The sequence below is a fragment of the Chiloscyllium plagiosum genome, chromosome 19 (genome assembly GCF_004010195.1).
Source record: "Chiloscyllium plagiosum isolate BGI_BamShark_2017 chromosome 19, ASM401019v2, whole genome shotgun sequence".
NCBI classification, from domain to species: Eukaryota; Metazoa; Chordata; class Chondrichthyes; order Orectolobiformes; family Hemiscylliidae; genus Chiloscyllium; species Chiloscyllium plagiosum.
This window is the reverse complement of record NC_057728.1, coordinates 47,453,713-47,470,302: the sequence shown is the minus strand read 5'-3', so window position 1 is coordinate 47,470,302 and position 16,590 is coordinate 47,453,713. Positions and strand designations below refer to the sequence as shown.

Sequence of the window (16,590 nt, the reverse complement as noted above, 5' to 3'; positions counted from 1 at the left end):
AAATGAGGAAGCTGGAGAAATCTACATTCATCCCGTGTGGTTGGAGGGTTCCTTGGCGGAAGATGAGGCGCTCTTCCTCCAGGCGTCATCTGGCCAGGGTCTGCATGTCCTTGGTGGAGTGGGAGGGTGAAGTTAAAGTGTTCAGCCACGGGGCGGTTGGGTTGGTAGGTGCAGGTGTTCCAGAGGTGTTCCCTGAAACATTCTGCAAGTAGGCGGCCTGTCTCCCCAATGTAGAGGAGACCACATCGGGTGCAGCGGATACAGTAAATGATGTGTGAGGAGGTGCAGGTGAATTTGCGACGGATATGGAAAGATCCATTGGGGCCTTGGAGGAAAGTGAGGGGAGAGGTGTGGGCGCAAGTTTTGCACTTCTTGCGGTTGCCGGGGAAGGTGCCAGGAGTTGAGGTTGGTTTGTTGGGGGGTGTGGACCTGACAAGGGAGTCGTGGAGGGAGTGGTCTCTCCGGAACGCTGATAGGGGTGGGGAGGGAAATATATCCCTGGTGATGGGGTCTGTTTGGAGGTCGCGGAAGTGACGGAGGATGATACGATGTATCCGGTGGGGTGGAAGGTGAGGACCAGTGGGATTCTGTTCCGATGGCAATTGGAGGGGCGGGGTTCAAGGGCAGAGGTGCGGGAAGTGGAGGAGATGTGGTGGAGAGCATCATCGACCACATCGGAGGGGAAATTGCGGTCCTTGAAGAAGACCATTTGGGCTGTTCGGTAGTGGAATTGGTCCTCCTGGGACCAGATACAGCGGAGGCGAAGGAATTGGGAATATGGGATGGCATCGATGATTGTATTGGCGCTACCTCGTGCTCCCACGAGGAGGTTGAACAGTTCATCCACTTTACTAGCACCTACTACCCGGACCTCAAATTTACCTGGACCGTCTCAGACTCCTCCCTCCCCTTCCTAGACCTCTCCATTTCTATTTCGGGCGACCGACTCAACACAGACATTTACTACAAACCGACCGACTCCCACAGCTACCTAGATTACACCTCCTCCCACCCTGCCCCTGTAAAAAAAGGGGCCTCATCTTCTGCCTAGGAACCCTCCAACCACACGGGATGAATGTACATTTCTCCAGCTTCCTCATTTCCCCTCCCAATCCCGGATTCAGCACCACCCTCTTGACCTGCAATCTTCTTCCCGACCTCTCTGCCCCCACCCCCTCCCAGGCCTATCACCGTCACCTCCTTTCACCTATCGTATTCCAAGCACCCCTCCCCCCACTTTTTATCTCAGCCTGCTTGGCACACCACCCTCATTCCTGAAGAAGGGCTTATGCCTGAAACATCGATTCTCCTGCTCCTCGGATGCTGCCTGGCCTGCTGCGCCTTTCCAGCACCACACTTTTCAACTCTGGTCTCCAGCATCTGCAGTCCTCACTTTCTCCGAGTTACTCACATGGACCAGATAAGATGAATGGCCTTCATGCTCTGCTGGTAAGGACCCTTCTCTTGCAATATCAAAATAAAACAAAGAACAACAGATGCTGGAGATATGGACCATAGGGTCTGTTTCCACGCTGTATAACAAGATCAGAAATTAAGCACAGCAGATCAGGCAGCATCCGAGGAGCAGGAAAATCGGCGTTTCGGGCCGGAGCCTTTCATCAGGAATGAGCTTCATTATAACTCTGCATCATAACCTACTCTTCCTCTAAAGGTCTGAACTCCTACGTGCTGTACTGTCATCGCCGACATAGAGGGCGTCTTGGTGCTCACCCATGTGCAGCACGGCACCTGCCATCTTGCCTGGTTGATGATTGTTGGTAGAAGGCGCGCGCAGCCCAACCGTTGTTCCCGTCCCACGGCACGTGACAGTGCTGACGTCAGCGGCAGCAATATGGCGGCGGCAAAGGTAGAGTGTTTATGTTTCGCCGGTTTCTAGGTAGTTCCGAGGCCACTTGATTAAACCGCTTTATAACCGACAGCTCGCCTGGCTTTATTTTTGGGGTGGGGGAAATTATCTCCGCAGTTTTTGGTTTGTGAAGGTTTATGTTTTTTTTTAAAGATTAACGTTTGGACTTTAACGATGACAGGAGGTTGCGCTGTGTTGACAACTTGTCAATTTGGGAAAATGCCACGAGTGCGGCACCTGCTGCTGACACTGACTCCAGCTTAAAGCTGGCTGGCAATCATCTCATTTATTACCATCGTCCTCAGTGATTCTCCTGCACCTAGACTGGGAACTCTTTGCCAGAGTGATGGTGGAATGAGGAACTTACAACTGTGATCATGAATTCCCTTGCCAGTGATCATTCACTTTCTAGAATATCTTATTGATATCTGTAGTAAAACAAAATGAGGATTCAGTCTTCATATTAGTATGTTAACAAAGTGCAAATTAATTGGGCAAGATCAAGTAGGGTGGGAACAATTTAATGCAACATAAACATTGGCAGCAGCTTGCCTGGCTCAATAGATTGTGTGCTGTAATGTATATTTAATATTTTATTGTCAATTGCTTTGAAATTTAATATTCAAACATGACTGTGGGGAAAATGTGTTAACTAAAGAAGATCTGCATATTCAATTATGTATTAGTAGGCAATTAACAACAAGCTTTTTTTGTTTCAGATTGTTAATGGTCTCTATTTTAAATTGTCAATCCATATTTCATGGTCTCAACCCTACTCCAGCGTTATGAGACCTCTGTGCTCTTCCAGTTCTGATCTGTTGCATATCAGAATATCATTACACCACCAAAAGCGGCAGTGCCTACATCTCAACTTTCAAATTCCATCCCTGACCCCTCTGAGCCTCTTTAACTCTTTTTCCTTCTTTATATAATTTCTTAACATTTCCCATTTTTGACTAAGCTTTTAACTATCTGTTCAAACATTGTGTTTTGTGGTTTGTTTCCTAATGCTTCAGTGAAACCTCTTGTGACTTTCTGCATGTTGAAAAGATAAAAATACCAGAAGCCTTAAAGGAGATTTGATATGAAAGCAAGCAGCTTCTGTACATTATTATAAAATATTTTAAGTATTGATTGTGTATGTACTTTAAAAAATATAAGACTGTTGAGAGGATCTAAAGATCATGAGATGGTTCGTTTCCAAACTTTGAGCTGAAATAAATCCTTGTTTTATCACGACATACATTGCAGTTTGGCTGAAAGTCTTGTAACCTTTAGATGAATTGATAACTATTACTGCAAACAAATTACATAATAAATGGTAGACAGTGTACAAAGTGAAAATTCTTACACAGGCAATTCTGAGATTGGATGAGGCAAATATTGTGACAATAAAATAGACTGATGCTAGCAAGTTAGCACTGCACTAAAAAAATGAGTGGAAAGTTATTAAATCGATTAAAACTTGGCCAAAATATTTATATGCTGATTTGCTTGCATTATTGACACAGAACTACATAGTCTCAAAGGAAAGACAAAACCCACTGTCCTGTGAATGGGTTGAAACCATGGGAAGGCTAAGATATTCAGATGGGAGAAAGTGAGGACTGCAGATGCTGGAGATCAGAGCTGAAAAATGTGTTCCTGGAAAATCAGGAAGGGCTGATGCCCGAAACGTCAATTCTCCTCCTTTGATGCTTCCTGACCTGCTGCGCTTTTCCAGCAACACATTTTTCAGCTAAGATATTCCAATGGTAAGCTTCTCAGAAAGACAAGTTCTTAAAATCAGCTTTGAAAATTCGTAAGAACTTTTCATAAAAGCTGTAACCAGCAAAGCAGAATTGCTATAATTGTTTTACTATAGGATGACAGTTACAGGAAATTGTTTGGAAGAAACTTGAGAAGTGAGTTGATCTGTATATAAGTATGAGAGCGACTTGAAAGATGTGAAACAGGAAGCAATGTTGCTTTTTATGAAGTGATCTGTAGTCATGCAGCTATGGTATGATTCTATCAAACTGTTTTTAATGATATCTACATTACATAGATCCAAACTGTTATTTGTTGCGTGCAAGCAGCCCTGAAATCTGGTCTATGAATATCACAATAATTTTCATTTACTAAGCTAGATTATCATGCTCACTTAACTGATGGATTGATGGAAAATTTTGCATATATTTCATGTTAGCAAATTTGTATTGTTTATACTTTGTGGACATGTATGGTTTTAGACTGTTGCCTAATTGATTGACAAATTCTGAAAGAGAGCAGAAATATATGTTAACTTTAGAGATGTGCATATTATCGGGTAGTTTATACATGCTGCCATACAGTCGATGGTATGCACCATGCAAACTAAACTACAACAAACTCGATCTCCCCTGAATTCTGTTGTCTGTGCCACTTTCCTCCCTTTCACTAATCAGTTTCACTAGATCTCCCCTAAGGTGCTCTTTCTCTACTGGGACGTCCCCTAGTCCGGACTTGTATCATTCTCTACTTTCTGACCTTATGCCTTCTCAAAACACTGGTGTTCCTTTTAAATTTTGTTAGGTCACAGATTTTTATTGTGTGTTTTCTTTAAAATTTTGGCAAAACAATGCACCATATTATTTATCACAGCTTGCTGAGTTGCCAAGCACCCACACAGCCTAATGGGTAGCTTAGGATTGATCTTCTGTTGCCAGAATCATATTCCTGCTAACTTCTTAACCAGCATCCTGGTTCCTACCTTAGTTAATATTAACGGTTCTCTGTTTTCAGGTAATAATCTCCTTTCAATCCTCTCCTCAAAACCCGGCCCTTGACCTTTGTCCTTGTAAGCTACCATCTCATCCTCAACCTTTTTTCTCTTTCCAAAACCCTTCAACATGTATGTAAAATCCTGGTCTATCATTCCCAGCGCTGTACTTTGAATCACTTCAGTTGGATTTTACCCTGTCATAGCCCTCAAGTGGCTCTTATCAAAGTCACAAATATTTCCCGATTAATTGTGACAAAGATGAATTATCCCCCTGTAACCATCTTAACATGTGGGCAGCCTTTGACACAGTTGACCACACCTTGCTTCTCCAACATCTCTCCATTGCTATACAGTTGTGTGGAGCTGCAGTTACCTGCTCTCATTCATATATATATTTATAAGAGTAGCCAGAAGATAACTTGCTATCACATTGATTCCTCTGGTATTCTCCAAAGATCTCACCTTTGTTCCCTCCTCATTTCACATCTACATGCTGTATCTGGAAGACTGAATTATCTTCATTTCAGTTCGCAAATACACTGCTTCTTCACTAACTCTGGAGCTGGGGGCTGACAAGTGTCTGGTCCTGATGGAAATTATATTAGGATCTTAAAAGAAGTGCAATATCTGATACATTGGATGTAATTTTATGGAACTCCTAGCTTTGTGGAAAGTACCACTAGACTGGAAGTTAGCGAACGTAACTTTTAAAAAAAAGTCAGAAGTTGAAGACAATGGGAGAGTTAACATTTGAGATTTGGAAATATTAAAAGCTATTATTAAAGAGGTTATAGCAGGATACTTGAATAAACTTCAGGCAGAGTCAGCTTTTGTGAAGCTAAGTCATATTTGAACTGTTGGAATTCTTGGAGGATGTACCACAGCTGTGAAGGAAGGGGAACTGATGGTTGTACTGTCCTTGGCTTTGCAGAAAGCATTTGATAAAGTGCCACATCAAAGGTTATTGTGGAAAATAAATGCTCGTGGTAGAGGAAGTAGCATATTGACATGGATAGAAGATTTGCTGGCTAACATGAAGCAGAGAGTAGGTATAAATGAGCCTTTTTGAGTTGGCAAAAAGTAATGAGTGGTGTATCACAGGGATTGGTGCTAGGATCTTAACTGTTTGCAATTTATATAAACAGAATGGATGAAGGGACAGAAAGTGTGATTGCAAAGTCTTGCTAATACTGCAAAGATAGGTGGAAAGTAAATAATGAAGAGACCATAAGGATGCTGCAAAAAGATATAGATAGGTTAAGTAAGTGGTAAAGATCTGGCAAATGGAATATAACGTGGTAAAATGTGAAATTGCCCATTTGACAAAAAGAAGTGTATTGTCTAAATGGTGAGAGATTGCAGAGCTCTGAGGTATGGACACATTTGGATGTCCTAGTGTATCAATCACAAAAGGTGAGTAGGCAGGTACAGCAAGTGATTAGGAAATAATCACTTAACATTCTAATAGAATATTATCATAAATTGCAAGGGGAATTGGATACAAAATTGGAGGTTATGCTTAAGTTGTAAAAGGCATTGGTGAGACCACATCTGGAGTACTGTGCACAGTATTGATTTCCTTATTTTGGGAAGGATGTAAATGTGTTGGAAGCAATTCAGATCAGGTTTACCAAATTGATACCTGGAATGAGTGGGTTATCCTGAGAGGGAACATTAGTCAGGCTGGGCTTTGCTGTAGTTTGGAAGAGTAAGAGGTGATGACTGAAATGTGTGCAGTCCTGTGGGATCTTGACAGTAGATTTGGAGAGGTGTTTCCACTTATGGGACATGGTGGCAGGGGTGGCACAGTGGCTCAGTGGTTAGCACTGCTGCCTCACAGCGCTAGGCACCGGGATTCAAATCCAGCCTTGGGTGGCGGTCTGTGTGCACATTCCCCCGTTGTCTGCATGGGTTTCCTCCAGTTGTTCCGGTTCTCTCCCACTGTCCAAAGATGTGCAGGTTAGGTGGATTGGCAATGCTAAATTGCCCATAGTGTCTAGCAATGTGCAGGCTAGGTGGATTAGCTATGGGAAATTCAGGGAGGCTGGTGAGTCTGAGTAGGATGCTCTTCGATGAGTCACTGTGGACTCGATGTGCTGAATGGCCTGCATCCATACTGTAGGGATTCTATGAAGGGTTCTATGAAAAATTTAGAACTAGGGGTCACTAAAAATCAGGGGTCACCCATTTAAGATTGAGATGAGGCAATTTCTTTTTCCTGAGTGTCACAAGTCTTTGGAACTCTTTTCCCAATAATGAACCAATGTTATATCCTTCCTGGTAGCATTCTGGGCTCAACTATTGTTTTCAAATTTGTCATATTTGACCTTAAGATGAATCATCTTTGCATGCCATCACTAAGATTGCTTAGTTCAACCAATATACCATTGTGACCGCAACACTGCCTCAGCTCATAGAGTTAGAGTTATACAGTCGGAAACAGAACCTTTGAACAAATGAATAATACTTTATTGTCACTTGTTCTCGACAACGAACAACACGATAAATTACTGTGAAAAGCTTCAACTATTGCCACAATCTGGCACCATTCGAATATTTCAAGAATAAAAAGACAAAGCTGAAAGAAAGTCCATGTTTGCTGCAGTAACTCTACCATGAGTCCTGAGTCCTGAGCCGGCTGACCAATGGCATCTGTGCTGCACCTACCAACGATGGAGTCAGCACTCTTCAGGCACCATCTCTTCAGTGCTGGGCCCACCCCGCCAACTCTGGGCCCTAAGATGGACCTACATTCACTCTGTAACCAGAAGAGGCCCCTCATTCAGCTGTCACCACTGTCTCGCCAACTCTGGGCCTACCACAACCAGAAGCTGCTGCCACTGCCATGCCACTAACCAGCAGCTCCACTATGGGCCTACTGCAACCAGGAATCCATGGCTCTGCTGCCTCTGCTGTCTCACCGATGCATGGAGTCTTCACTTTGGCCCCACCACAACCAGGAGTCCCTCACTCCACTGCCAGGTCAGGCTGCTGCTTCGCCAAGAATTCTGCTCTGGCCTCTCCCCTCCATGATGTCACCCTCTCTGCTGCTGCAACAGGAACAAGATGAAGAGAAAGAAGACAGAAACAGTAGGGAAAGAAAGGAGGAAGCAGCTGCCTGGAGCGATGGGCTCAGGAGCCCGAATACTGCCTACCTTGCTGGTGCTGCCAACTTGAGCGTTCTCTCTGCACTGACATAATAGTCTAATCTGATCTAGTGCCATTTGGCGCGTCTCCCTCTAAACCCTTCCTATTCATATACCCATTCCCGATCCCTTTTAAATGTTGTAATTGCACCTGCCTCCTCCACCTCCTCTGGCAGCACATTCCATATGGGCACCACCCTTTGTGTGAAAAGGGTACCCCTTAGATTCTTTTTAAATCTGTCTCCTTTTACCTTAAGCTGATGCTTTCTAGTTTCGGCCTCACCTACCCTCGTCTGCTACTGAAACCCATTGCTTACCCTATACTTGACTAACCTAATCATAGGCTTGTCTTTCCCATTGTACCCTTCATAAAGTTAAAGTTATCTAAAGCTCTGTTACCAATATCTTGACTAATACAATTTCTGATGACTTGTCACCTCAGTGTTCGTTGGCTGACATTGTGTACTTGTTAAGGAATATTAAAATCTTAAAATTCTCATATATGTTTTCAAAACTCTAGATTGCCTTGATCCCTTCTATCTCTGGAATCTCCCTAGCCTCCAAACTCTGAGAAACCTGTGCTTCTCTATTTCTGACTCATTTAGCATAGTTGATTTTAATACCTTCACTATTGTTGAATATTTTTTCAGCTGCCAAGAGCGAAAGCTCGAGAACTTCATTCCTAAAGCTCTTTGCTTCCCCATCTCTCAATATATTCCATAAAGCCTACCTTTTCATCCTCATCTAAAGTAATATTTCCTTTGTGGCTAGTCAAAGTTTGCTTTAGAGCCCCTGTGGGACACTTTACAATGTTAAAAGTGTAATGCAAATACAAGTTATTGTTAAATTGCACTATTCTTGTTATTTTAGTGCAGGAAGGTATCCTTTGCTGACTTTTGATAGTAGAAATTGTAAATCTCTGTTGTAGATAGTTCAAAATGTGACGAAGAGTTCCTGTTTTTTGAGTTTTGAATTGTTTGAAAAGTTAGTATTCTGCTTGATTTTAAGCAAAGAAGGACCGAACATTTAGATGCTGGAGAGCTATCTCTATACATGTAGCTATTGAAATAAACAAAACTGAATTTGCATTTTTTAAAGTCAGTTTCGGATGTGTAATGTAATTCAAAATAATATTTTAAGTTTCTTCTGGAATTGTTTGGTATATTTAGTGATTTGTAAGTGAATTCCTTAGTATGCCAAATTTATATGGAGTCAATGTTTCTTATTTGAAAATTAGTTTGAGTGCTGTATTGTAAAGCGTTAGTAATTTGCTTTTAGTATTTAACCATTTTAATCTGTTTGTATAATAGTACTTAGTCAAATTATATATTGATTTATAATATGGTTGTAATTTGTAATGTCAACGTACCAACATATGAAATAAGTTTCACATGAACCAAATAAATTAGCATTTACAATGTGTGTGTGTGTGCGCGCGCGCACACGCAAGTAATTTCTGACATGCCTCTAGATGTCCTAAAATACTTCAAAGCAAGTTAGTACAAATTGTAGTGGCTGTTGTTATGTAGCCAAATTCAGTAGACAATTTGCAACCAGCAAGGTTCCAGGAACAACAATCATCATTTAATTTGTTTTGTCTGATTTGATTGAGGGATACACTTTGGCCACAATGTTGGAAAATTCTTGATTTCCTTTTTGAATATTGCTATGTCATCTTTTATGATTTTTCTGGACAGGCAGATAGTTTATTAATTTAATTTCCCACCAGTGATGCTGAAGATCTCATCAAACTCAGGTTGAGAAAACGATCGTTAAGCCAGCAGCCACGCAGAATGGTTTAGCCCAGTTTTACAATTGTTGAGCATTTGGCTTAATTCTGGACGAGCTTTTAAAGCAGCAAAGTTGAAGGACAGCCTTTCATTTGTATGCTATACATTCAACCAAATCCAAACTTTAAAATAAACTCTGTTCCATCTTTGTTATTTCAGGTTGTATATGAACAAGATGGAGTATTTATTCATGCATGCTCTGAAAGAATTGGTGAACAAGATACACTTCCAGGAATACTGAGGTTGATTGATAAGGTATTTCAGCCAATGAATTTGGTTTTTTGGTTACTGCATATCCTTACAATAGAAGACAATTACAATAATTGGGTGAGATTGTGCAACTTTGCAAATGATGAATACATTTAGTTTCTTTCCACAATGTCAAATCCAGTGGTGCTGGTTGTAATAATTCCAAAATTTTCCATCTCTTTTTGCAATTTTTAGTTGCAGAGTTTGTTGTTTTTACCAAGTAACCTGCATTCGGAAAAGAAAAATGCTGAAATCTGAGCCTTGTAATGTGACATTACACCAGTGCATGTTTTGTTGCCACCTTGCGAGTCCTAGACTGTCACTGACTGACTGTTAATCTCCTTAAACATCAATATCCTTGGAAGTGGTTATGACTCTCGACAGTCCAGATTTGTTAGTCATCGATTAATGATTGCTCATGAGTTCATCCATTTGAGATGTATTGCCACTCCCAAGCTACAAATGATTCTTGACCAAATCAATCTTGGTATAGACATGCTGTGGAAAAGTCACATGCTGTTTTTAGTTAGAAGATCATGTCCATTTGAAACGTGCCCTGGAGTTAAATTACATTCAGTTGTTTGCATTCTCTGGAAGAGTGTGGAGCTTTTATCTGAACATATTTTGTCTATTCTAAAAGATTACAATGAGAACTTGAAACTATATAAATGTTTAATCTAAGTGAGGCCCTGTGCACCCCAAGGTTTGATTCATCTTCAAGACTGTTTCCAAACAATCCAAGGACAGTATTTAGTAAATACTGATTTCAACCTTAGTTTGTTCCCTTCCACCATTTTAGTCAAGTAGTAGCAGTAATTCTGCCAAATTCTGACAAGAAAACTGGCAAAGGATTTGGCTGTGGAAATAACATCCTGGGACTGAAGATAGAATTATTCATCCATTGAGTAGGATCATAGCTACTCAATGGACCAACCCTGTACTTTCCTTTGGTCCAAAATCCTTGATGGCTTGACTAACCAGAACCTAGCACAAGCTTTATCTTGCACCTTGTGATTACACTGAAATTTCAGATCTGCCAGCCTGTTTCTCAACTTCTGCCTTCACAGATGCTCTGCACTTATTGCTAATCTTTACTACTGTCTCCAATTCAATACAATCTGTCAGTGTTTTCTCGTCTAAATATTTAGATCCTTTTGCTGTTGTATGTGATCTTTTGGATTGGTTATACACCTAGATAGCTTGAGGTAATCTGAAAGTCAGCAGGTGAATTTTCTTCACCATTGGATCATCCGTGATGTTGAAGACATGGATGTACAGGATGCAGTTGAGTTTGAGGATGTCGTGATGGTGGTGATAGCTGTAGGATCAATTTGGGACTGTGGTCTATTCGAATACAACAGCTGTATCCAAAGAGATTAGGTAACTAGGAAATTTCGTACAAGGATAACCTGAAGTGAGACTTTAGGAAACCTGTGTAGTTAATAATATAGCTTAATATTTAAATATGGTATAAATTTTCAAAGGTCATGTCTGGGGGGGAACTGTAAGTAAATTCAATTCAGATTTGCAATGAGTATGAGGTGGCACCAATAGGGAAGGGGCAGGCGTTAATAACCCTGTGGCTTTCTTTTAGTATATTTGAAAAATAGCAACCAGCATCTTGAAAACCCAGCTGGTTGATCTCTAAGGTTAGTTAATCTACCTTAGAGATTTCAGTCAGGAAGCAAATTAAATTCATGGGTAAATTCAACAGTTACAGAATTGAGATGCAGTAAGAACTTGCAGAAGTTAAATGGTAAACAAGAGGAACCATTTGCAAACATTTCACATCTTCACTTCCTGTAATTTATATTTAACATGGAAACTTCCTGTGTAGTCATTATATTAATTAGTGCAATTATATAAAGCCATTTATGATGGAAAACCCTGTAAGATTTTGAATTGGCCAAGGTATTTTGTCTGCCTATTTTCACAGAATTGGAATTAAGTTTTTAAACAGATATGTTTGATTTTATTTATTGTCACTTGTACCAATTTGAATGAAAAGCTTTGTTTAAGAGCAGTGCAGGTGGATCATAGTAAGCAAGAATGTGTAGAACAAAAGATTTAGATAGAGGCAAAGAGGTATCATTGCACAGGTTGTACAAGAGAGATCAACATTAGCAAGGTCAGCGTTATTTGAGGCTAGAGAGTTGATTCAGTAGTCTCACAACGGCCTGAACAAGCTGTCCCTAAACCTACTGGTACGTGTGCTCAGGCTTCTGTGTCTTCTGCCTGATGGAAGAAGTTGTAGGAAATCATTACTGGGGTGTGAAGAGTCTTTGATAATATTGGCAGCCTTTCTGCAGCAGCAAGCCATGCAAATTGAGTCCATGGATAGAAGGTTGGCTCCCATGATGGCCTAGACTGTGCACACCACCCTCTGTAGTTTGCTACGATCCTGGGCAGAGCAGTTGCATACAGGCTGTTATGCACTCAGACAGTATGTTTTCAATTGTGCATCTGTAGAAGTTGATGAGTGTCCTTATGGACATGCCAAATTTCATGAGCCGCCTGAGGAAGGAGAGGTGTTGTGCCTTCTTGACCATAGTAACTACGTATCTATTTAATTTGTTGCACCTTGCAAGATCTTTTTTAAGAATTGAATTTGAAAGTCCTCAATCTAGGGCTTGATATGTTTACCCAAAGGATGAAAAAATGCCAAGATTTGGAGGGCTGCAGAGATCTCAAAGTGTTGTGGGGCTGGCAGATATTGCAGAGTTGAGAAAGGTTAAGGCCTTGGAGGGATTTGAAAACCAGCATGTGAATTTTGAAATCAATTCATTGTTAGATTAGAGCAAATCATAGAATCCTATAGTGTGGAAATAGGCCCTTTGGCCCAATAAGTCCATACCGACTCTCCGAAGAGTAACCCGTCCAGATCCCTATATTTACCCCTGACTATTGCACCTAAACTACACATCCCTGATCGCTATGGGCAATTTAGCATGGCCAAACCACCTAACCTGCACATCTTTTGATTGTCAGAGGAAACTGGAGCACCTGGAGGAAACCCACGCAGACACGGGGAAAATGTGCAAACTCCACACACGTTTGTCTGAAGGTGGAAACAAAACTGGGTCCCTGGTGTTGTGAGGCAGCAGTGCTAACCACTGAGCTACCGTGCCACCCCACGAAATGTAGGTCAACAAGCATGACTGATGGGTGGATTGATTTGCTAGACAGTTAAACTTGTTCCCCCTGCACAGTACTGATAGCTACCATCTAATAGATAATATTGATTACATTAGCTTGTTTTTTATCCTCCAAAACTGACAAGGTATAATTTTATGTGTCAAATGCCACTCTGTTGTTACACAATAATGGAGTGTTGTGGAAGTAATTTGCCAAAATGCTGACATTTTTAAAAACACATTACTCTTTAACAAAAATGTACTTGATGTATTCATCAGCAAATCCATGTCACTAAAGTTGTTTTCTATATAAACATATTGTTATAAAATAGTGTGCTCTCTGGTTCCCTGTGAACAATACCAATACAGGCTTGCTTGTGCAACTTTTGTGAACTAATTTGCTGGCTTTATTTAATAAGTGTCTAAATTGAGATGATTCCTTCATGATAGAACTGCTTTCCTAATACACTTTTTGTATTAGACCGAATCTGCAATGTAATAAATTACTAAATGAATTGATAATCATTTCTGCCATAAATGGGTTCATATATCTTTTTGCAAGGATGTTCTACATTTTTTCTTTATTCATATTTAAAACTTGTTGTTGAAGTTTTCATACAGGTTAATTAGTTGATGGTGGCTGTAGTCTTTTATGTACTTTTTCTTTCAGGGTACTGGGGCTGTAGTGGATTGGTCACCAGTGGATGATTCTCTGGATTCTTCAAACATTTTTTGTGCAGGCAAGGTAATTTATCACATAATCAAATGGAATAATTAGATTTAAATACATTTTTGGTGATGTGAGCAGATTGACAGGAACTGTGTAACTATACAGTGTTATTGTTTTATGTGTAATGACATGTTAGGTGGGGTACATTTGTACAATGTGATAGTGAGCCTAACCAACATTCACCCATTCACCTTCAGAAGTTTGCAGTGGTTTAAAAAGTGATTTGCACCTTAATTATATGTTCTTTCTATGTTTGTGTTTCATGATATAGTTTGCTAGTACATCTTGTTTTGTCAAAACCTGGCATACCAAAATTCTAGTTTTAACAAAGGATCTCATTGCAATGAATTTAAACTTAAATGTATAATCAAAATGCTTAGAGCTCATCTTCTAGTCGACCAAATGTATTCCATTTAAATTTATTTTAGTCGAGAGATTTATATAAACGTTTTATATAAACAATATAAACAAGAGGTGGTGGTGGAGGGATGCTTTTTGGACTGGAGATCTGTGACTAGTGGTGCGCCATAGGAATTGGTACTGTATCCATTCCTTTTTGTCACTTATTTAAATGATTTGAATAGGAGATATGGTTAGTAAGGTTGCAGATAACACCAAAATTGGTGGTGTAGTGAATAGTGAAGAAAGTTATCTCACAGTACAATGGGACCTTGATCAGATTAACAAATGTGTCGAGGAGTGACAGATGGACTTCAGTTGAGAGAAATGAGGTGCTGTGATTTTGTAAGGCAAATCAGGGCAGGACTTATACACTCAGTTGTCAGGTCCTGGGGAGTGTTGCCGAATAAAGAGACCTTGGAATACAGATTCATAGTTCCTTAGATAGTGAAGAGGGCATTAGGTATGCTTGCCTTTATTTGTTAGTGCATTGAGTGTAGGAGTTGGGAGGTCTTGTTGCAGTTTACAGGACAGTGGTTAGGCCACTTTTGGAATACTGTGAGCAATTCTGAGAGATGTTGCTAAACTTGAAATAATTCAGAAAAGATTTACAAGGATGTTGCCAGGGTTGGAAGATTTGAGCTATAGGGAACCACTAAATGGGCTGGGGCTGTATTCCCTGGAGCATCGGAGGCTGAGGGTTTTTTTTAGATTAGATTAGATTAGATTACTTACAGTGTGGAAACAGGCCCTTCGGCCCAACAAGTCCACACCGACCCTCTGAAGAGCAACTCACTCAGACCCATTCCCCATCACCTAACACTACGGGCAATTTAGCATGGCCAATTTACCTAACCTGTACATTTTTTGGACTGTGGGAGGAAACCGGAGCACCCGGAGGAAACCCGCGCAGACACGGGGAGAATGTGCAAACTCCACACAGACAGTTTCCTGAGGCGGGAATTGAACCCGGGTCTCTGGCACTGTGAGGCAGCAGTGCTAACCACTGTGCCACCGTGCCGCCCACGTACCTTATAGAACCTAATAAAATGATGAGGATCATGGATAGGTTGAGTAGTCAAGGTCTTTTCTCCCGGGTATGGGAGTTTAAAATTAAAGGGCATAGGTTAAAGGTGCAAGAGGAAGGATTTGAAAGGGATCTAAGGGGCAAGATTTTCACATAGAGGGTGGTGCATGTATGGAATGAATTGCCGGAGGTGGTGGTGGAGGCTGTTACAATTACAACATTTAAAAGGCATCTTCATGAGTACACAAATAGGAAGTGTTTAGAGAGATATGGGCCAAATGCTGGCAAATGGGTCTTAATTAATTTAGCTATCTGGTCAGCATGGATGAGTTAGATTAAAGGGTTTGTTTCCATGATGTATATCTCTGTCTGTATGGCTCTAATTCTTCAAAGAAACACTGGCTTAATTAGGTGAGGACCATTTTGGGCATGATTTGGAGATGCCGGTGTTGGACTGAGGTGTACAAAGTTAAAAATCACACAACACCAGGTTATAAGACCATAAGACATAGGAGTGGAAGTAAGGCCATTCGGCCCATCGAGTCCACTCCGCCATTCAATCATGGCTGATGCGCATTTCAGCTCCACTTACCAGCGTTCTCTCCATAGCCCTTAATTCCTCGAGACAACAAGAATCTATCAATCTCGGCCTTGAAGACATTTAGCGTCCCGGCTTCCACTGCACTCCGTGGCAATGAATTCCACAGGCCCACCACTCTCTGGCTGAAGAAATGTCTCCGCATTTCTGTTCTGAAATGACCCCCTCTAATTCTAAGGCTGTGTCCACGGGTCCTAGTCTCCTCGTCTAACGGAAACAATTTCCTAGCATCCACCTTTTCCAAGCCATGTATTATTTTGTACGTCTCTATTAAGTCTCCCCTTAATCTTCTAAACTCCAAAGAATACAATCCCAGTATCCTCAGCCGTTCCTCATATGTTAGACCTGTCATTCCAGGGATCATCCGTGTGAATCTCCGCTGGACACATTCCAGTGCCAGTATGTCCTTCCTGAGGTGTGGAGTACTGGACACAGTACTCCAAATGGGGCCTAACCAGAGCTTTATAAAGTCTTAGTAGTACATCTCTGCTTTTATATTCCAACCCTCTTGAGATAAGAGACAACATTGCATTCGCTTTCTTAATCACGGACTCAACCTGCATGTTTACCCTTAGAGAATCCTCGACTAGCACTCCCAGATCCCTTTGTGCTTTAGCTTTATTAATTTTCTCACCATTTAGAAAGTAGTCAATGCTTTTATTCTTTTTGCCAAAGTGCAAGAACTCGTACTTGCTCACGTTAAATTCCATCAGCCACTTCCTGGACCACTCTCCCAACCTGTCAAGATCCTTCTGCAGCCTCCCCACTTCCTCAGTACTACCTGCCTGTCCACCTAACTTCGTACCATCGGCAAACTTCGCTAGAATGCCCCCGGCTCCCTCATCCAAATCATTAATATATAATGCGAACAGCTGTGGCCCCAGCACCGAACCCCGCGGGACACCGC

At 41.2% G+C, this 16,590-nt stretch overlaps 1 protein-coding gene across 3 annotated transcripts in view; it reads left to right on the top strand.

The window, feature by feature from the left end:
* The first annotated feature begins 1,753 nt into the window (after positions 1 to 1,753).
* Positions 1,754 to 16,590, top strand: part of tbc1d15 (TBC1 domain family, member 15) — a 50,280-nt gene continuing 35,443 nt past the window's right edge. For 2 of the 3 annotated variants that reach the window (XM_043709725.1, XM_043709724.1), the window contains exons 1-3: positions 1,754 to 1,867; positions 9,706 to 9,801; positions 13,600 to 13,674. In XM_043709725.1, the coding sequence (XP_043565660.1) occupies positions 1,769 to 1,867; positions 9,706 to 9,801; positions 13,600 to 13,674 (270 nt within the window). In that variant the 5' untranslated portion in view covers positions 1,754 to 1,768. Of the gene's footprint in view, positions 1,868 to 9,705; positions 9,802 to 13,599; positions 13,675 to 16,590 lie in introns of those variants that run through there. The other variant, XM_043709726.1, reaches the window with a different exon arrangement.